The sequence below is a fragment of the Vanessa tameamea genome, chromosome Z, assembly GCF_037043105.1.
Source record: "Vanessa tameamea isolate UH-Manoa-2023 chromosome Z, ilVanTame1 primary haplotype, whole genome shotgun sequence".
Taxonomy (NCBI): domain Eukaryota; kingdom Metazoa; phylum Arthropoda; class Insecta; order Lepidoptera; family Nymphalidae; genus Vanessa; species Vanessa tameamea.
Window position 1 is genome coordinate 856521 of NC_087341.1, and position 21881 is coordinate 878401.

General features: G+C 30.0%; 2 protein-coding genes across 3 annotated transcripts in view; both read left to right on the forward strand.

The window, feature by feature from the left end:
• The window catches only part of LOC113404007 (bestrophin-4), an 84544-nt gene extending 80150 nt beyond the window's left edge, over nt 1–4394 (forward strand). For both annotated transcript variants that reach the window (XM_064220466.1, XM_064220467.1), the window contains 6 exons: nt 594–722; nt 926–1033; nt 1416–1646; nt 2033–2297; nt 2879–3178; nt 3463–4394. In XM_064220466.1, the coding sequence (XP_064076536.1) occupies nt 594–722; nt 926–1033; nt 1416–1646; nt 2033–2297; nt 2879–3178; nt 3463–3716 (1287 nt within the window). In that variant the 3' untranslated portion in view covers nt 3717–4394. The remainder of the gene's footprint in view (nt 1–593; nt 723–925; nt 1034–1415; nt 1647–2032; nt 2298–2878; nt 3179–3462) is intronic.
• A 1664-nt stretch (nt 4395–6058) lies between these two features.
• Nucleotides 6059–12317, forward strand: LOC113404010 (uncharacterized). The gene is made up of 8 exons (XM_026644741.2): nt 6059–6346; nt 6503–7153; nt 7571–7631; nt 7800–7924; nt 8696–8774; nt 9186–9315; nt 11204–11269; nt 12238–12317. The coding sequence occupies exons 1-8, from the start codon at nt 6328–6330 to the stop codon at nt 12307–12309; spliced, it is 1203 nt and encodes a 400-aa protein (XP_026500526.2). The 5' UTR covers nt 6059–6327; the 3' UTR covers nt 12310–12317.
• The last annotated feature ends 9564 nt before the right edge of the window (nt 12318–21881 follow it).

The window sequence follows — 21881 nt, forward strand, 5'->3', positions numbered from 1 at the left end:
ACGTTACGCATCGAAAAGCATGTCAATCCTTTGACCCGCGGCCTCTTCGACTATGAAAGTGAGGCAAAAATGTGTGCATGTATGTGCAGTCATACTTGTGCACCATATTATCTCTGGGACAGTTGACTAGACTTCTTTGAGATTGTACGTCAACATAACATTCTAGATATCACTATTCTTAGTAAACTTGTATTTATCATGTTTAATATCCGCATAAACATAATCAGTTTATTGATTTAAACTATGACAACTTAGCTTACGTTTTTTGTCAAGAAATCCTCGACATTTTTCGAGAAGTCTATAAGTTCATACGGTACACAGTAATATAAAGAAATGATATACCTGACTTTGAGTCGCTATCGTATACACGTATGCACCCGGTTGACATATCCACATTTTCTTTTAAAAATACGTAACTGAAACTGTTTCTGTATTAGTAGAATAATATCCACTAACTGTTAGGTAATCACTATGATAATTATTTATAAAATTAATATCAATAGATATTATCACCAATAAACTAACGAAGGTGCCCCTGTAATACTTTTGTTATTGAGTATAGATTGTGTATATTTGACAAGAACTGTCTACAGGTGGTGACTCTTGCTCTATATACGTACTTCGTAGCAGCTCTGATGGGAAGACAGCTCGTTCCACCAGCGCCCGGCAGTACATCTAAATACGAACCTGACGTGTACTTCCCTCTATTTACAGCCTTACAGGTACGTCGCAAGGTCTCGAGAAATTAAATGTAGACAGTTTTAAGTTTTTAATTTATTATTAAATATCTAGGGAATTGTGTGAATAAGTTATCAATGTTAATGTCTATAAAATGACTGTATTATATAGGTTCAAGATATCATTCTTATTGATAGTAATTTTGATTTAATTAAATGTTACCATGAATATTTTATCTACGTTTCAGTTTTGTTTTTACGTGGGGTGGCTGAAAGTAGCTGAGGTCCTTATCAACCCTTTCGGTGAAGACGACGACGATATCGAACTTAACTGGCTCATAGACAGACATATAAAGGTAAATACTAATTATTTTATGGCCTTTCTAATATTTTAATGAGACTAAAAATTAAGTATGTTTTTATAATACGCAAGCAATTTCGCTTTCAAAAGTCCTTAGACATGGTGCTAATGTTTTTAATTTTTTGTAATATATTAATTGTAATTTAAATTATGTACATTTTTAATTAAATCTTACTATATAAACTTATTGATAACCAAATTAACAACTACCACCTGTTCGTAAATATATTATTCTGACCTAAGAAAACGCTAAAGAATCGAAGCGGTCAAAATTTATACTTTTGTAATTTAAATGACCTGACCATTATATGTTTATTTAAATAATCGTCTCCAGGTAACATAATTATATCAAAATATTCTGTTATTTTTATTTTCAGGCGGCGTACATGATAGTCGATGAAATGCACGAAGAACATCCTGAACTGCTAAAGGACCAATACTGGGAAGAGGTGGTTCCCAAAGACTTGCCATACACCGTGGCCTCCGAACACTACCGACGTCACGAACCCCCTTGTTCCGCAGACCATTACAAAGTGAAAGCGGAAGATGCGGTTTATGCAAATGTACAAGCTCCGAGGAAAAGCCACGATGAAACCTACGCTGATTACGTCAGTAATTAAAATATTAATATCGTGCGTGAACCGATTACCGAATAAAATTGATGTTGTTAAAAATATTAAATGTTTGTTCAGCCGTTTACCAAACTTATTTCTCATCAGTGAATACAATATAACTAAATATGTTTTGAAACTTAAGGGCCATGACCACGGTTAAAATTCCATTCAATTAGTTAAAAGTCCTCCCGAATACCAACAACTTGTTCATAATTTCATCCATTTATGATTTTTTTTAATATTATTTGATAGATAAAGCTAAAATTGAACACGTTTGTAATATAAACTTCGAGTCAAACTGAATTTAATAATGCTATCATTAGTCAGTGTGGATTGTTCCCGTGTTAGTTTATATTAAAATTTATTTATTTGTGTTTTAGGAAAGTGTGGATACACCATTGGTAGAGCGACGTAAAAATTGGTTTCAAAGACAAATCTCAAGAATGGGTTCGGTGCGGTCGGCTTCTACAGCGTATTCATCAGGTGGATTGTTTGGGAGAAATCGTCATAACTCTGTTGTGTACTCTAGCCCGGAGGCAGGCCAACCAGTAGGTGTACCACAGCAACACCATAAAATGTCGCTCTATGAGAGGCTGGTTGGCAGAAAGTCTGGCAGAGGACAGCATCGCCAGAACTCCAAACATGGTGATAAATTCTTAATTATTTTAATATTTTAATCATAAATTTGTTTGTTAATTAGTAGTGATAGAATATTCACTTTAAGGTTATGTGTGTGAGATATGTATTTTAAACAGAATTATTTCCAAATGTTCCTTCATTAACAAATATTATTGGTCGTTGCTTAACTCATTACCTAATGAGTATACGTATACTCGACATGGTCTTAAAATGCAAAAAAACATGAATGACAAGTAATTAAACTATTGTAAAAAATATTCAGAATTCAATTATATTATACAGATAACAGCTCAGGTAGAGTTGTTAATCTACAGGGATTATCCCGAGGGGTTGAATTGCAAAACAAACGAAAACTTATAGATAAAAAAAAAACAATTTAAAAAATTCCATGAAGTTAACAAGAGTAACTAAATTTATGAGATTATACGATAAAAGATCTTAAGCTTAGATATATAATTATTAAATATTATATTGTTATTTAAATTTATTCGTAAAAGTTCAACAAAACAAATAATTTTATTATATATAATGAAGTAATTAAATAAAATTTGAAAATCGACAGTTATATTTTATACCATATATTACAGGTGGTCAAAAAAGCAACGGATCCGCGATACCTATTACTCTTCGTAATCGACCTCGTATCCCAACTCCAGACGTTACAAAAGAAATAATGGACCGTGAGAACAGGATAGCCATGGGCATGCAAAATATGGGGGTGATTATGGCCCATCAAGGCTATCAGAACGAGGTACCGGTACTTGGGGCGCTGGTATTATCACCTATACAAGAACTGGACAGTGGATCAGTGAATAATACGTTGCACGCCGGCCAGCCGGGAACCACGGCATTAGCCCAAGCTGTTCTGTCACCAGGTTTAGCACAAGGTACTCAATAGTAGTTGATTAATAAATATTTTTGAGTAAATGACTGATTCGCAACGAACTAACAAAGGATTTGATTGTATTTATTTAGTTTGTTTTTGTTTTCGTCTGGTATTCTCAGTGAGTCGCTGCAAAGATCTTCATAAACAATGAGACAAATATCCAAAACATTAAGTAATAAATTGATCAATCGATTATGTATGAAATTAGAATAATCACAACATCCAAATCCCAATAAATATGCTATATTATAAAGCCTGATTGTAAATTTAATTTAATTGTAACAGGTATGACACCGATGCTGGCAGCTGCTCCTGTCGTGTCGCCAGTCACTTTGTCGCCTATTGGTGTCTCTCAACTGACTTTAGTTAATGGATCAGCCCCATCGACTCCGAGGATTGATCGTACCACACCGCCTATACCAAGAGCGACGGTAACGGAAATTCCATCAGACAGAGATAGTGATCACAGCGGAACCGGAACACCGCCAGAATTCAACAGAAAACCAAACGGTTCCAAGCGAGGAGAAGTCTACGTGTAAGGCCAGTTGCAGACAGAACGAACGAACGCAAACGAAACAAAATGTGTTATTAGTGTAATAAAAAAATCGTTGCTATGGCAAAACTAAGTGTCAAGTTTCGTTTAAGGTAGTGTTATGTTTTCGTTCGCTCTATCTGTCGAAAGCGTTGATCGCTATTTTTGGCATTCCGCCATCATACTCAAGCTACCACGGAATCTCTAAAACCTCGGACTAAGCGGAAAGAAATCGCTACATCGTCTGTCCAGCTCTCTAGCGACTGGATTTTACCATAGGGAAGTAGACATTGTGTATAAATAATTATAGATGAATTTTAATATAATTATATTAGGTGGTCAATTAGCATCACTATAATTAAAGTTGCTTTGAGCGTTGAAATCCGTCCATTAAAGGTGGTGCTAAATATGTAATCACTATACTTATGTTTATCTATGTACAGAATGTTATTTTGACTGAAGAAAAAGAGTTTTATGTAATAGAAATTTAATGTGTGTTATTATTAAGTCGAATTTTATGTACCCTATGTATTTACAAATATTGAATTTACGCACAAACAGGGATTGAATTATATAGCTTTGTATAAATTCATTTTAGTGTATACTATTTTATTTTTATTTAAACTTCCTTTTTTACATTGTTAACTATCCCGAAATCGAAAAGATTAATATAATTTACCAACAATATATTTTTTAATTCTAATCTCACATTATTTCACAACATTAGCAAAAGAAAATTCGTCCTTGCACCAGAATTATTTCATCACTAAAATACTACATGATATTTTCTCTTATTCTATTCTCTATATATATAATCCGTGCTTAGTTCCTTAAAATATTTTTTTCTAACTTGAGTAACAGAAAATAACGCAGAAATTAATAAAATGTTCACACAAATCATCACCTTTAACCATGAAATATTATTTTGAAGTGTCTAGTTATACAATAAAACGAAAATTAAAAAATATTTAATTTTATTATGGAAAAAACACATTTTAAATATATTAAAAAACAAGTAATTTTGAAAATAGTTAAATAAAATTCAGGTAATAGAAAAAAGTTCATACTGGTTCAAGAGAAAGAATTAGACCAATCATACTTAGGAATTTCAATATGGAATATAAAGGGCAAACAGTTTAGTTTATAAAACTGATAAAAATACAGTTACAAGAATATATATACATATTCTTAATAATAATAATCTTTTCAATTTAAATTATTTTAAATGTAACTTTGTGGTTATTCACATATTTAATCATCATGGGTAACGTCAAAGTCTGGCCTAACCATACTCAATCTGCGGTGAGCGGTCTATGAAGCTTACCTACCTTATGTTACCCCGTTACGGCAACAAAAAAAAAAACAAACGCACAAAGTCTGAATAGAACTGGCAAACATCGGCGTTTAAAATGGTGTATTGCCTAGTTTCGGTCCTGCATTGAGACTGTTCATGTTCAGATATGTCATTAAAGGAACGTTTTTTCTTTTTCTGTCTACACTATCTTTTTTCAAAAGGTTGGTTGTTTTCAATTTCCAAATATACAGTTTTTAAAAATCGTGGTTTACTTCAGCCTAGACATGTGTTACTGGAATGCTAAATCATGTTGAGACTTATTTAGTACGAATACCTATAATATATAGATATACCTACTTTTTAAATATTGGTGACCCATTCCTATAATATGATCATGCACAGGTCAAAAAAAGCATAGCATCCCTAACTTAAATACTATAAAAAAAATATTGCTATAAAAATTCAAAGCACATTTTTGATTAATATGTTAACAGTTTAAGCATTATTTTGGAATGTTCAGGCCTAGAAATTCGATGTTATGTTCATACCAGGGAAAACGCAAGGTAGTGTGTAGCAATTACAGGTACGACGCTCGTGCTTATATAATATTTCTTTACGGGTAAGACAAAAATAACAAGAAATACAAATTAGATGAGCTGTTTGTTAATGCACGCTGATTTAACGTGGAGGGGCGCACCTTCGTGAGATCTATAAGCGATTTGGGACTAATATTATACATATATACTTTTGATTAAAAAAAGAGTAGATCCGAGTTATTTGTAGGAACTTAAAAAATATTAAATACATATCATGAAAGTTTTATTATCAAGGTATAAAAATTGATTGAATCGAATGAAATAAATGATTGAAATATTAATGATGACCTAGTTATGACTAGAGTACATAAATTTAAATTTAGATCTATTCCATTATAATTATATAACTTAATTAAACTATATTTAAACTTTCGTTTAATTATGGTAATTATGGTTTTCAAATAACTAAAATATTAATACAGCGAAACTGGCAACCCTACATAACAAATTATTCGACTATTCGATAGTCGTCAGCGTTACTCGCCGCCATCTTGTATTCACTTTTGTGGTTCAGATGTTTATACCTATTATTTAAGTGTTCTTTTGTTTATTTAACACATTCTTTACTCGACGTTTAACTTTGGTGGACGTGTTTTTCTGTATTAATTAAGTGCTACGCAACAATTAAACATATGCAGTACTGTCTATATAAGCCACAGCTGGCTATGAATAATAACAAAACTGCACTGCATCGAGAAGGCGTTGGCATTCACGAACAATATAAGTAAATGCAGGTTTCACAGAAAGGTGAGTCCTTTTAATCTTATTATTTTTAATACATGTGACTGCGTGCTATTTTTATTTATATTTATTAAATAGTTATGTCAAACTCAAGGTCGCACGTGTTATTTTTTTTAGGTCTCACGAAAGCTTATCTAATTTTTGATCCTTTCATATTTTCAGACTCAAAAGGTTGTAAAAGAGTTGGCGTAGAAGAACATTTGATTAAATTTAGACCATCGCCGAATTTTAAAAATATGAAAAAATTTATGAAATCAAAAATGGATCATTTACAAATAACGAATCGGGCCAGTACGAATGCCGCTCCGGATCCGACACCACCGCCTATTATTGATAGATCGGAGAGAGTCACGCCCGTTGTTCAACCTCCATTACCGCTGGATCCTCCTCCTCCGGATAGTCCAATTTATTTGAATATGATAATTAAACAAGAGGTTGAAGACACAGATTATCAAAGTACTTGTGGTAATTCTCCGGAAATTGCTATCCAAGAGTCACAAGGTAATGGTGAATTACAAAATATTACACCAGAAAAAACAAAAACGCCAATATGTCGAGATTACATACGAGGGACGTGTAAAAGACAAGGCACTTGTAAATTTGCTCATAAGTATGATGTATCACAGCTGGAAGGTGTATATACATTCTGTCACAAATATCAAAACTCAGTATGCACATTTGCCAATTGCAAGTATGTTCATGCAGATGTATTTGAGGAACGTCAGTTTTATCGAACTGGAATTCTTCCACCACATGCATTGGCTCACCATAAGAAAGTTTTGCAACCGCCTCCACCTCCTCCGCCTCCTGAAGGTATGTAATGGAAAAATGGCACAACAATTATACATATATATTTTATATAAATATTTATTAAAATGTAATAATTTTGATGACCTCCGTGGTCGAGTAGTGTGTACACCGGTTTTCATGGGTACGCCACTCTGAGGTCCCGGGTTCGATTCCTGGCCGAGTCGATGTAGAAAAAGTTCATTAGTTTTCTATGTTGTCTTGGGTCTGGGTGTTTGTGGTACCGTCGTTACTTCTGATTTCCATAACACAAGTGCTTTAGCTACTTAAATTGGGATCAGAGTAATGTATGTGATGTTGTCCAATATTTATTATATTTATTATTTATTATTATTATTTTAATGAACTTTATCAATAAGTACATATTACCAAATTATTATGATTTATTTTAATCTGAGAGTAATAAACTCTCTTTTATTACAGAACCTCAACTAGATTTGCCACCTATAACATTCACCAATCCTCCACCACCATTGCATACTGAGTGAGTATTTATTAATATTTTGTTATCAAGATGTCTATATGGTTGTATTGTGTTAAGCTATAAGCTTGGCTAGAATTTTTTGCAAGATAATATCTAAAAAGAAAGTCAAAACATTATCTAAGCAAAATAACGTGTTTATTTTAAATTGTTTATATTCTTTTATTTCAGAATAGATACGTCAATATTAGGTGTCATACCTTCCAGCTCACTGGAATCCAGAGGATTCACGGATCTCTTACCACCAATTAGATATACATCACCATTAAAACGTGAATGGAGCAATATTGAACCGTGTAAGTGGAATTCCAAAATTACAAATAAAATAAGCTTAAAGTAAATTATACTTACAATTTAAATGGCAACAATAAAATATTTAAAAGATATGGCTCTTATTAAACGCAAAATTGCTAGCGAATTTATTTTTTCTATTAATATTGCTTGCAATAATGATCGGTCATAAATTTATTGATTAATTATTTCTGATACAATGTACAAATAAATGCAATCGTTTATTATGATATCATAGATTAGGTTTAGATGGCAAATAGAATAAAAAACAATCATATTTAACTAATATATTTTCTAATTTATTGTGCACTGCTGTAACAGAATATGCTACATAATATAATAATGTAATTATTACAAAACTAAAAAAAAAATTATAATCACAACTGCTTGCTGAAGCGAAAAAAAGGCGACATAATATTTGAATCGGAAAATAACGTTCAAATAATTAATTACACATATTACCAAATAAATATTGCTAAAGTTTTTTTACCAGCTAAACATTTACAATAGAGTTATAATGCAAGCATCTTTAAAGAAAAAATGACATATTTACAGTGTTTTGCTTAGTGTGGTCGTAGTTACGTACTTGTTTTGACGTGTTTAATTGTATAAGAATAAAAAGCATATGAGGTGTAACATCTTAATCTTTAGAAAATATCATTGTATCAACATTTCGATCCATCTAATAGAAGCACAGCTTTAATTACATAATAACACTATCGAAACCGATGAAATTCGCTAAGCGAGTGTCATTTATTTGCAAATTTTTTCTGCAGTCGGAACTACGCCGTGCGACCTCGACACCACTGAACACTTGACAAAAAAATGCAAACATTGTGATATCATGGAGTTCAGGTTTGATATATGCTTACGCTCGTTTTCATATTATTTAAAATATAGTATGTATATATTATTTTTCTTAATTTTACATTCGTTTTATATTTGTGTATCGCGAAATATTAATATAGGCGAGGGTAAAGCAAAAGCGATATAAAAACCAATTATTTTTGCATGAATTTCTAACGAGTAAATTATAAGCAAATGTTCTGAAATACTGCATAATATTAAAAAATATGTATTCTAAGTGATTTAAATGATATAATATGCGGCGGTGGCTCACACTGTAATGTTTAATGATAATGTTGCATTGAATGTATTACCTGCTATAAGTTCTTATTAAATAGAGAACATGTAAATGTTTTTTTACTTAATTCTGTGAGCCGCCAACATGTGCACAAATGTTCATATTATTTATGCATATTGCAGATTACAATACAATAAAGATAAAGTACAAAAGATGAGACAAACCAAAGAGGAATTAAACAAAAAGATGGCCATCTTAGACAAAAAAAGTGAAAAGCTTTATACAATAATAATGGCATTGCTTAAACCTCAAGTAAGTTGAATATGACAACGATGACCCTAAACAATAAACACAAAGGTCCTAAGTTGTGGTTATGGTTATTTGTTATGTTGGGAGTGATTCATCGATATTATTTTAGTATTGGTCCGAATTGTATGTATCGCATATCCAAATAGTTCCAAACTATAATGAATAAATATATGTTATTGTACTGAACTTTTTATAAATATACATAATCTTATGTTAAAAAAATGTAACAGTAAAATGAGACAAAAATATATGCACAAATGTACATATTATTAACACACATCACCAATAACAATACAATAAAGATAAAGTACATCGAACTAGTAAGACCATAGAGGTGCTGTACAAAAATAATTCTATTAAAGTTCTGATGTTGAATAGCTCATGTGAGCTCTCTAAACCGAACTACCTTTATTAATAAGTTGTATACCAAATGATTTAAGGTGATTGTACATCTTATGTTCTTATCAAATAAAGTTAAACCTCATTAATTAATTTAAAGCTTGATTTATCCATATAAACAACATTTATCAAGCATGCTTTTTATGAATTGACAAATATGGTTTATACTACAAAACACATTACAGACCATTGCATGTATGTTTATAATCACACTAAATTATTAATAATATTAATAATTCATATTTGTATATATTTAAGCACTTAATGTTATCAATTCTTATGTGTAACAAGAACATAAGACATAGAATAATTTAATATACAGCTTATTTATGTAGGTCATTCACTTAGAAACAACCCACACATGCATTTTACAATATCAGAGCTTTCATAAAATTAAAGTAACTTCTCCATAAGTATATTACTTGCTCATTAGCAAGTTCTTTTGAAAAAACATACATTAATTTGGTAATGTTTTATTTAAAAAAAAAAGATAATTGAAGTAGAATTTATACACTACCTCAATATCAAAATGGTGGCTCACTTTACTATAAAAAAATTCTAAATATATGATTACTTACATTTATAAGAAATGATTAGTACAATACAATTTAATTATGATACTTATTTAATGTTTTTACTGATACTATTAACTCACGTGTGTAATATGGTTTTTTATGTACCAAACGTACCTCTAAGTTCATCGAAAGTATTTGTGTTAATGTATTCCTACTCAGACCGAAGAAAGAGTAAAGATAAACAAACCCTAGATCCACATGTTTTATGCGATGTGTTTGCAAACAGCTCTTAATTGATATTATGTATTTTTATAATTCAACACCATTCCTCTTAACTACTTATACCCATTTTAATTTTACTCCAAAAATTTCGTTAACAACTTTGTCGACTGTATAATATCGCATCTACACAATATCGAACATGTTTATTTGTCTTAATCTTCCTCTTTTTGGAATTGTTTATAAAGGTATAGTCTGAATAATAAAATTATTTTATTCATATATATTTTTTGCATAAATATTATTTGTACAGTATAAGATCAATGCAATGCAATGTTTTGAAAATGGATGTGGATGGATATAGAGGTAGGGGAAGACCCAAGAAACGATGGATGGATTGTGTGAAAGACGATATGGTTAGAAAGAATGTTACTAGTGAGATGACGTCCGACAGAGAAGTATGGAAGAAGAAAACATGCTGCGCCGACCCCAAGTAGAGTTGGGATAAGGGCAGGAGGATGAGGATAATGATGAAGATCAATGCACAATATATCTGCAACAAATTAATAGTGCCAATATCTACCAAGGGGGCATTTGGCCATTACTACGTGGCTACTTGAGTTGGATGCCTTTTCATATTTGCATATTAAAATGCATGTAAAATGTGCATGTAATAAAATGCATTTTAATATGCAAATATGAAAATATTTACAAATAAAGCCTTCTTTGAAATACATTTTTTTTTTCTCAATTTTCAGATGTCGTCGAAATCTCAGAGTCATACAAATGGCTTAACTTTACTAAATGGTGATAATAAAGATAAGGTAAGAATACAAGATTTTATCGAAAGTAAAATATCAATCATTTAACCAATAAGCTTATCTTAATTTCTTTGGGACCCTTATAAAAAATTTGCTATTGTTTTAAGTTAAACATCAAAAGTGTTATCAAATTGCATCAAAGTGTAAATTAAACTATTTATAATGGTTTGCATTACTGAGCTGACTAACCTAAGGTGACCCAACACTAATTTGTATGCCAAGACTTTTACCAATATTTAACAGTTAAGTCTTGTAATTATTAATGTTCCATCTATTCCAACCACAGAAGGAGAAAAGACAAATAACAATTTTGACGTTGAATTGATGCTATATCATTGGTCGAGGTCTCAAAGTATATATGGTACATTTTATTGATTCATGAAAAGTGCCATTTGAAATGTCTACGAATTTTCTATCAAAACTTTGGGAATAAAATTAAAGAGTATAATGAATTATTTTTAGTGCATAATATAGCAAAGCTATGAGCAATTTGCATGGAATAAAATATTTAATCTTTACCCCTTCTTTAATTGGAGTAGGCTAAATAAGATATACTATGCTCTATAAGTTTGAAAAAAGATATAAGGGCAGGACCATTGGTTCTGTTTTCTTAGTCACAGGTCCTAGTAGAATACCTAATTACATGGACCTATTAAAGATTTCTTAAAAAAAACAATAACTAATACCCTGATCAAGGATTCGAAAAACAAGTTTTATAAAATAATAAAAAAATAAAAGTATATATTACACAAACAATTATGAATGTCACTTATTTTCAAGAACTTGTCAATTATTTTCATTTTGGTTACAGTTACTGTTAGTGACTTTTCACGTGCGAGCGGTCACGGAACGGTCGTCGTGTGGTGACTGCGCGCATGTGAAAAGTCAATTTAAATAATTAAACACAATTATAAACGTCACCAGTATATTTCTATAGACTAACTTATCAATTATTTCTATTATTGTTTCAGTCACTATTAGAACAATTAAACGCAATAGTGAATGTCACCAGTAGACTTTCTACACTCGGAGAAGATAAATAATATTTAAGGTAACAAATTAATTTTATTGCAAGAACTTATAAAATAAACTGTACTTGGTGTTTGGGCTTTGTTTAAGCCTACCAAGGGAGGTACCACCTTCACATATTCTATTGCCTAGTAGCAATATTACTATTTCTGTGTTCCGGTTTGATGGGGAACCACTGTAACTAAAGTTACCAGAGACAACAACATCTATTGTTATGATTTCTTACAGTGTTATGTAATAAAAATAGAAAATAATTAATTTTTGCACAAAATAGGTGAACATATCTTTACACTTACTAATTTTTATGTTTGCATCACAAACATGAAAATAGTAAATAGAACTTCATTAAAAAATTGACCATGTGACATTTGGTGTAATAATATCGTATTTCCATATATCGTCTACATACATGCGTTATGTATGTACCACAAAAGAAAATATGCAAGACTATATTGTCAAGAGAAAGTGTTTGCAAAATTTAAATTAAGTAGAGCTGATTTTAAATTCGGTTTCTAAATCAATTGAAATAGAAATTAAAAAGAGAGAAAGAGTAAAAATAATAGAAACTAAGGAGTTAGAATCTTGATACACAAAGTGAACTTTTTTTTTATGTAGGCTGACTGGTAAAGAGGCCATGTGATGGTCACCACCACTCAGACATTGGCAATGTAAGAAATATTAACTTCCCTTAAAATTTAAATGCTTAAGTTACACTGGGTCACACACCCTTAACCCAAAACAAGAATACCGAGTACTGGTGCTTAGCAGTAGAATGTGCGATGGGTGATACCTATCCACTGCTTGGTGGTAGGGCGTGCACAAACCTCAGTAACACCTATAACTACCTAGTAATGGCTCACCTTTTCAAAGGTATTTTAAATATGTAAAATTAGAAGTATGTAAGACTATTAGAACTTTTAATTAATGTTTTTTGTCAATATCGAATCTTACAATGTGATTTTTATTGATGACCGTGGATATAGTTCGCGCGAAACGTTCATTTTACATAAATCATATATAAAAGGTTTTATATATTCTTATGTTGTAATTTCAGAATAAAGCGGACGGAAAGTGTCGTCATGGAGCTTTGATGATGGTAAAGCTGCCTCTACTGTGGGGGGCAGCTCTTGACATGAACATTATTCTTCTAATGTGTAAATACAATTGGTTGCAAAAAAATCTAACATTTTAAACATATATTATATAAGTTTGGAATATGTTTTAACATTATGACAAAGCCAAAGGAGGGTTAATTTACTTGTTCGTATGTTGTCAACTCGAATATAAAAACGGGGCACGTGGGATGTAGACAGAACTTACTACTCTCGTTTTTATCCAGCACGAGAGGGCATCGGCTTTAATAGACGATCACTGTCAAATCTTAACATCCTTATCTAATGGCTGATTTTTGTCTATCGATAAATTACATCGAAGCATATTCTAATATTTTTTTACTAATGTGATCCGTTTTTACCTATTGTACATCTAGATGTACGATAGGTAAAAACGGACATTACTAGTAATGAAATGGGGCGTGTTTAACCAACTATACTGTAAATAACTTGGTATAATCAATGTCATCCTGAAACGATAATTAAATCAGCTTGAATGAAGCATACTGAATAGAGTATATTTTTGAGTTGGATAAACACATTGGAATATATTAAAATATTATGTAATTGGCTTTTTATGAGCAACCTAAGCTTTACTAAAAATAGTTTGTTAAATGACGATTCAAAAGTGCTTGTAAAAGGCTACTTGAATTAAGTATAATTTAATTTGATATATTAATTCATTATTAACAGTATGTAATTGTATTAATGGTATACAGATTTGTATACATGATAATTATTTAATAAAAACATTTTTTTTTATTTCACATTTGTACATATATACATAACGTGAACACTATATCTATACAGCTTATGCCTTGTTTACATAAATATATTTAAGAAGAGAATACTATCTAAAGATATTTTTGTAATCTATATCTTTAAGTGCAGGACAGGCAAATTTACATTATTTTCAACCCGGATAGCTTAGAGGTACAAGATCTTAATGTTCCGTTTAAGATAAATGTTTATATAAAACTTATTATATAAATAAAAAAATAAAGTGAAAGATTCGTAACAAAAATAAGAATCTATTAATAGTTCCCCATTACGACGTTAGTCATAACAGTGATATGTAAATATTATGAGAATATTGTAACCATTTTAAATGTTTTATTATTCCACGTCATACCGGATTACGATTTTTTTGCAACGTGTTGTTATTTTTTTTTTAGACGATATATTGTTTTCGAATATATTCGGTTGTTTGCAGACTGACATTTTGTTATTACAATTATATATTATCAATATAAAACAAGTGCAGCCGATCACGCATGCTGTATTGTTTTTTTTAAGTTGCAACTTTTTAATGTATATATTGTGAATTTGATTTATACAATTATTAACAGTCATTTAACTTTAGAGGCTACGATGAAATGTTTTTATGAATATTTTATGACACTGTCTTCGATTCAATCAAATAATTTGAAGTAGGATATTTGTAATAGCATTTTATATAATGGCCATTATGAGAATTTTAAACATTTTTATATTGAAATAAATATTTCAGACTAGTGTAAAATGGTTTATGTTATATCCTAATTTATAAAAACTTCTTTACAGAAGCTAAAATTTATTTTTATTTCCTTATTCACACATCACTTATATCATACACCATCACTTTCACATCTGCATGCTATATTCACTTCTGAATGCGTACATTGAATGAACTGGGCACTATATTGCATGCCTTAGCTAATTATACAAATAACAGATAAATATTTTTATGCCAAAAATAACAATTACAGAGATCATTTATACTTTCGTACACATACCATTGAAATTGATTAATGTTATAAATAGTATTTCATATCGATATATGAGAAGAACGATTTCTTAACGGAAGGGAAACAGCAAAAAAAATTAAAGCTTTTTGTAAAATGAATACCTAGATAGTAGATTTCTAGCTATACTGGGCTAAATAAAGATAAAGTATAAAGATATATGTTTATATATATATAAGGATATAGCTAAATGTTTTAATTTATTTATTTTTTATAAAAATATAATAAACTTTTATATTTGTATATATGTATGAACAGTCACCGCAGCCTTGTGCTATTATAAAAGTGAAACAAAATGTTTGAAAACAATCACGTAATGTGATTTAATGTTTTTTTGCTTGATGTACATTAATCAGTCCATGGTGATGGGCTTTTTTGTTTTTTATATAGTTTATATATACAATAGATACGTCTGTTTTAATCTGTGCCAATAAAGAAAAGAGTTATAAGTGGCGGTCGCGCTATCTCACTCGCACAATATTGTAATAATTTGATATTTATTTAAAAAAATATAATTTATTTATTTGCTTTTTTCAATGGATTCATTTTTACAAATGATTAAAATGTGCACAAACTAATCTAAAATTATTAATAAGTAGAATTTATAATTCGTTTGTTGTTTATAACACTAACAATTGCCGCCATTAATAAATCCTTTATTTATACGCACTCCGTTAAATAATGTTTTTGTAAGTTTTGGTTTTTTAAAGCAATGTTACATACTTAAGTATGCTTTTTAATTTAGCTACGAAATAAATCAAGTAGAATTGACGTTAGGTTACGTTTTTTTCCGAACCGATAACAAAAACAGCAATAAAGGCATTACAAAAACGTGACCGTAAATATCTATCGAATTAGTTTTGTCATACAATATTATTAAATATAATATGTATAATTTGGCTTAAAATTATTCTATAGTAATTATATTTAAACCTCTTACTACACACTCTACATGATTAAATATAAAAAAATACTTATAGCTGTGTTTCAAATTTATTATTTTTCTTTCACCAGTCGATCTGTTTAGCCTATTCACATCAAATGTGGAGTAAAAACGAACAAATAAAATATAGTTTGGATGAACATCGATCTATGGATTCGTGAAAATCTATTATTTTGATTTTGGAAGTACAAAAGTGGTTTAAGGGTTTTATTATAAATAAAGATATAATAATCAAGATTGTGAAACGAAATTCTATTAGAAAGTTGTATGTACTATGTAAATCTAAGGTTTGTTTATCTTTACCCCTCTCATTGGATTAGGCTGTAGATTAAAGTGAACATTTATTTCTCATAATATGCTTAGTTTATGTATACAAATATGTCAGAATGCAAATGACTTATTCGTCTTCAATATATTTATTTTTATTTCGTATTATATAACGTTGTAGTTGTCATTTAAATTAACCATTATTTATAAATAATTAGTCATTATTTTTTAAATGTATACATTGTATGTATGTATTTGTTTATAACAATGTATATATTTACATTTTTCCATATTAAACGTTTAATTATTTTCAATACTTGATCTCACAATTAAATTGTCATAGTTTTCATTGTTAATATTTATTGTTAACGTTTTATTGTTTTCTTTTTATTTATGAAAATAAGTGTTGCCACTGACAAAATCATTACTTTTATAATCCAAATATTTTTTTCGTACTGTCATAATATTAATAATTCTCTGGCCGCAATTAACATCTATAATGCTCAAAGTATTAGCGGGGAGTGGTTTACTTCAGCGAGATGTCTTAATCAATGGTCCGGTTCTCACTAGGTCTTGACATTTTCTATACAACGAGAAATAAAAATAGACTATGGATAATATTAATGAACATCATAGAAATCCATGTCAAATCACACGATTTCAGTACAGAGGTGTCAATGTTAAAGGTAATGTGCCACCTAGGGAAAACCGACCTTGTTTGTAAATAGTATGTATATATTGATGTATGTTAGTGTCAAATATATTTTAGGTATTTATATTAAGCGAGGTAGAGTTATAAATCATAAATATTGTTAAGTAAAATAAATTAAGAACATTCTTTAAGAACATTTATATGTTGTAATATATTTTATACAGTCATTTAAAATAAAATAGTTAGTCTGTTAGCCTGTAAAATTAACGTCTTTTATTATTTATTTAGCTTCGTTAGATTTATTCGAATTTCAAGCGTGGGGACAAAATGTAAACAAAATAATGGAATTTGTTATAATTTCGATGGCATGATGCTAGAAGGGCCAAGTTCAATAACCCTTAATTTTGTTAATCAGAAGTCAGAACAGTAACTTCTAGCTCACGTCGTTTAAGCACGAATAAAATTATTATTAATACTGTGTTGGTTATTGATTTATATGAAAAGCCTGTGCTTGTGAGGTTGTAACGTTAATTCGTTTACATTTTATAGTCATTCTATTTCAATTATCTCTATATATATACATACATATATTGACTATTCGTCAAGTTACATGTGTAGCATCTATATTAAGTTCATATAACTGATCTGAATATTAAACATTGTTTAAACACTGATTTCATTTCGGTCGTCATTGTTTTGGCATCCAAGAGAACACATTGTTTAACTAATTACACCTTATATTAAGTTTATAAGAAAAGCCGGAAGTGTTTGTGTTAAATGTGGGTTGCAAGTTAAAAATATTTGTGTGTTTGGAATGGACACATTTCTTAATGTATATTATTAATCAAATTAATTAAGTCTACGTAAATTTGATCGTCCAATGTTATTATTATTAAAAACATATTCAATGTTCTTGAATTCCAAAATGTAAATTACCGAATAAAATGTTATACGTGTATTGATAAAAGCTATCAGAATGGTTGCATTGGATATTTTGGTGTTTTAACTTTTAGTATTAAAAATTAATATATGAAAATACAGCTGAAGTTGAATTATATATTATTTATATTTATCTGCACGGAGTAACGATTTAACGAACGCTTTGTTATTTAATGTCCACAAATTAAAAACGAAAAAGAGAAGCGTATGTATTTAATAATAATATTTCATTATTTAGGTGCTGATTTTTTAATGTAACAATCCATAGAAAGGGACAGTAGTATATAAATAATAGGGGACAGGGTACTGATTCGTTCAAATCCAATTCGAGCGATTATAAAGTCTTAAATTAAAATTTTGGGAACAAGCCAGATTGGTATACAGAACGCTTCGGTCACGATATGCTGAGGTCATGCTAACTATGTGAAATAGATTCAAGCACAGACCCAAAAAGACTGGCTTCGTTCAAGTATACAAATTCTCGTAAAGATATGGTTCACGTCTATGCATTATTAACAATTTACCGTTAAACTTAAACTCGGATCAACCAATATTACGTTTCCTTTATTAGGAATAACACTTATTAATGGATGACTTTTTGTGATCGGATAGACTGACTAGCCTAGTGGTTATCTAATATAGCAGCAGAATCCGACCAGCAAAACGAGACTAGGGTTAGGTCTAACAAAAATATCTGGTTTTCCTGTCAACAAATTCAGAGCCTGGAAATTGGAATTTAGGAAGCCCTTGGTCCCGCCGATAACTCTATGATAATATGACCCGAATTTATTTATTTATATTTAGTTTGAAACGTTGTAGAATACTTGGGAGTGAGAAAATTATGAGCTGATTAAGTTTATCGTGCGTAGTACGTAAAATACACCCTTTGAAACCAACATTACACACTTTTTTATTAATAGATATAATATATCTGTATATATACGTTTTATTATGGTATCAGTAACATTGTGCTGATTACTCGCAACTTCGACATTAAAATATGACGAAACCTAAACTATTTGTACTACGTTCATTATTTTCAATTGCTTATGACTGCAGTCTGGCCCCCAGTCTCTTATTGATCATCTTTGTCATATTCAACCTTGATTACAACTTTTAATCCGTATTATTATATAAAATTATGATACGTTTGTCAAATAGAAACGCATTTTTGAATTCCTAGTGGCTCCATGTTGCAAAGTTTATACACGTGCAACAGCGAATTATTTAGGTACTAATAAATATGAAAAAAAATTGAATACGCTCTTCGCCGCGGTCGACGCACGGAGCACAGGTTAGCTGATGATACTGAAAAGCAGCCATCCGATCTTACTCGCCCCGCAGCACCAGTAGCGCACGAACAAGAGATGACGGTTTGGACCACGGCCACTAATCTTGCGGCACATCACTGTAATAGATTGAAGTAACGCATTCAATTAAGGAAATAACAGCAACAAAGCTGTATTATAGTTGATTTGGAAAAATCTGGATACTTTAATTGCATATCAATTTCGTTAAGCAGTAATTTTAAAATAAATGAAACGCATTCGTGATTTGTTATTATCTAAAAGTACGGCCGCAAGACAACAGCCATGGATATTTAGCGAAATACATACGTATATGTAGGCTGTAGATATTTATATGGCAATCAGGAAAGCTAGGAAAAGCAGCGTGTTTATATATTTACTAATGTTATTATTTTTTACTTTTATACACAAACGTGCGTAAGATTATAATACACTTAGATAATATTCTAAATTTAATTTACTGGGGATCGCAAAGACTTATGAAAAATTATAAAAAATAAAAAGGATCGAGCTTACTTCTTAAATGACAAGCCACTCTTGCGGCGTATGTTTTCATCTGGGCCGCAGCTTGGCTAACGTGGAAGGGCTTCAAAATATGGGTTTCCATATTTAATTTGGCTCATTCCTTGATCATATCTTGATCTCTGCTTCGCTGTTGGTAGCGTTGGTAGTAGCTGGACTACTTGGCCACGTGTCCCAAAGTTATAGACTGAGTTCTGGAATGCGTAGACCTCGTGGCCCTTGGAGTCGATACGACGTAAACACAACCAATTTAAACCAAACCACAAAGACATAAACACAAACAATTCTATTGATCTTTACATATATCCTTGGAACAAATATACGGACTTATAATATACTAAATATATGGACTTAAGTATAGAATTTAAATTTGTTTTATACTTGTTCTGTTATGGCGATAGTTGGCGCGTAAAAGGGCGCATCGTGCTTGTGTTGGGAGTCATATACGTGTTCCCCACACTCCTCTATCCCCTCTTAGTATCGCTTGAAGCGCAAACAGTCCATACAAAATTTATTTTTACCTACATTTTCTTTTTATTATTTTATTACAGGCCAGAAAAAAAACGATTTTATGATTTAGGTACAGTTGTTAGTAATATTCCAGATTAAAACTGGAGATGGATTTTTGATCGGATGACTTTATATAAGTATTAGATACGCATACAATACAACAATAATTAAGTATCAATATTTTTTAAGTTAATGTATTAACAAATTAACACAATAGCCACTATTTTAAAATAGATTTTCAGATTTTTAGATATATATAACTTTCACGTACATAGCTATTTGGATATACATAAATATAGTAGGATGTTATCAAACGATATAGATTGGCCTTGTCAAACTTAGTTTTAAAATGAAATAAATTTTCAATTATTAAATGTGTTTTATTTTTTACACAACCTTGTTATTTGTTGTTACTAAACATATAATGTAACTTTGTAAGTATTATATTAATATGTATTTAAATAATCACGGCGTTTAATTGATGGAATTTATTCGTTTTAAAATAAATATTCGGCAAATTTTTAATTTAAACCAGAAGCGGCCTCTAAATCGCACATTTACTATTACAATACACAAGTTATTGTATTTTATTAATTATAAAATCTAAAAGGAATCATAACTACTCTAAACGTACATTAATTTTATTAGGTACTACTCAGTAAACAGAATACAGTATTCAATTAATGCTAAAGACCATAGACATAGTCAAGTAAATAAATAATATTTTTATATTTATACAAAATACTCAAGTTATAATTCACTATGGCACGGGCCTTAGTAAACATGCATTTGTTTACATTACTTGCAGATGTTTGTTTACACGAATTCGATTTTTTTAAACCTACCCTCCATTTGTGACTAAGTTTTAAAACTGTATTCGGCTTAGGAAAATTTTGATATATTTATTATTGCCATTATCTCTCTTGTGTAAATCTTTTGAGAAAATAAAAACCTTAAACGTATTAACAGAAAACTACAAATAGATTAAGTAAACTAATTAATGGCGATATTGCGTGTTAACTTCTAAACTACGAATAATTAAAATTATCGAGGAAAAAATTATTTTTAGATACGTTTCTTCCATATTCATAAATGAAAGTTCATTTTTTTTTAAAACCTAATTTACTATATATATGATATGACTAATAACTATAAATTAATATCTGTCTAAAAAAAAGTATTTATCTAATTCTGGCATTAAACGTAATATAATGGACTGATGATATTATTTTCTGATTTCCATATTGGTATTGTTTTCTATATATATAAACATGATAAGTTCAGGAAAAAGTACTTTAAATTATGAAATCAATAGTTTACTCTTATCTTGCAAAATCAAATATCAAATTAAAATTTAATTTATGTCATAAGTTACAAACTTATGCCTTTATAAAAATATATATACAATGTAAAATTTATACTTTGGAGTAATAACAACAAGGTATTTAATATTATGAATCTATGATCAAAATAGTGATTATTTGCTCATAATGCACACTTTTGTACCTACGTATAAGTAGATATATTACACAAGAATAATAATCTTAGAT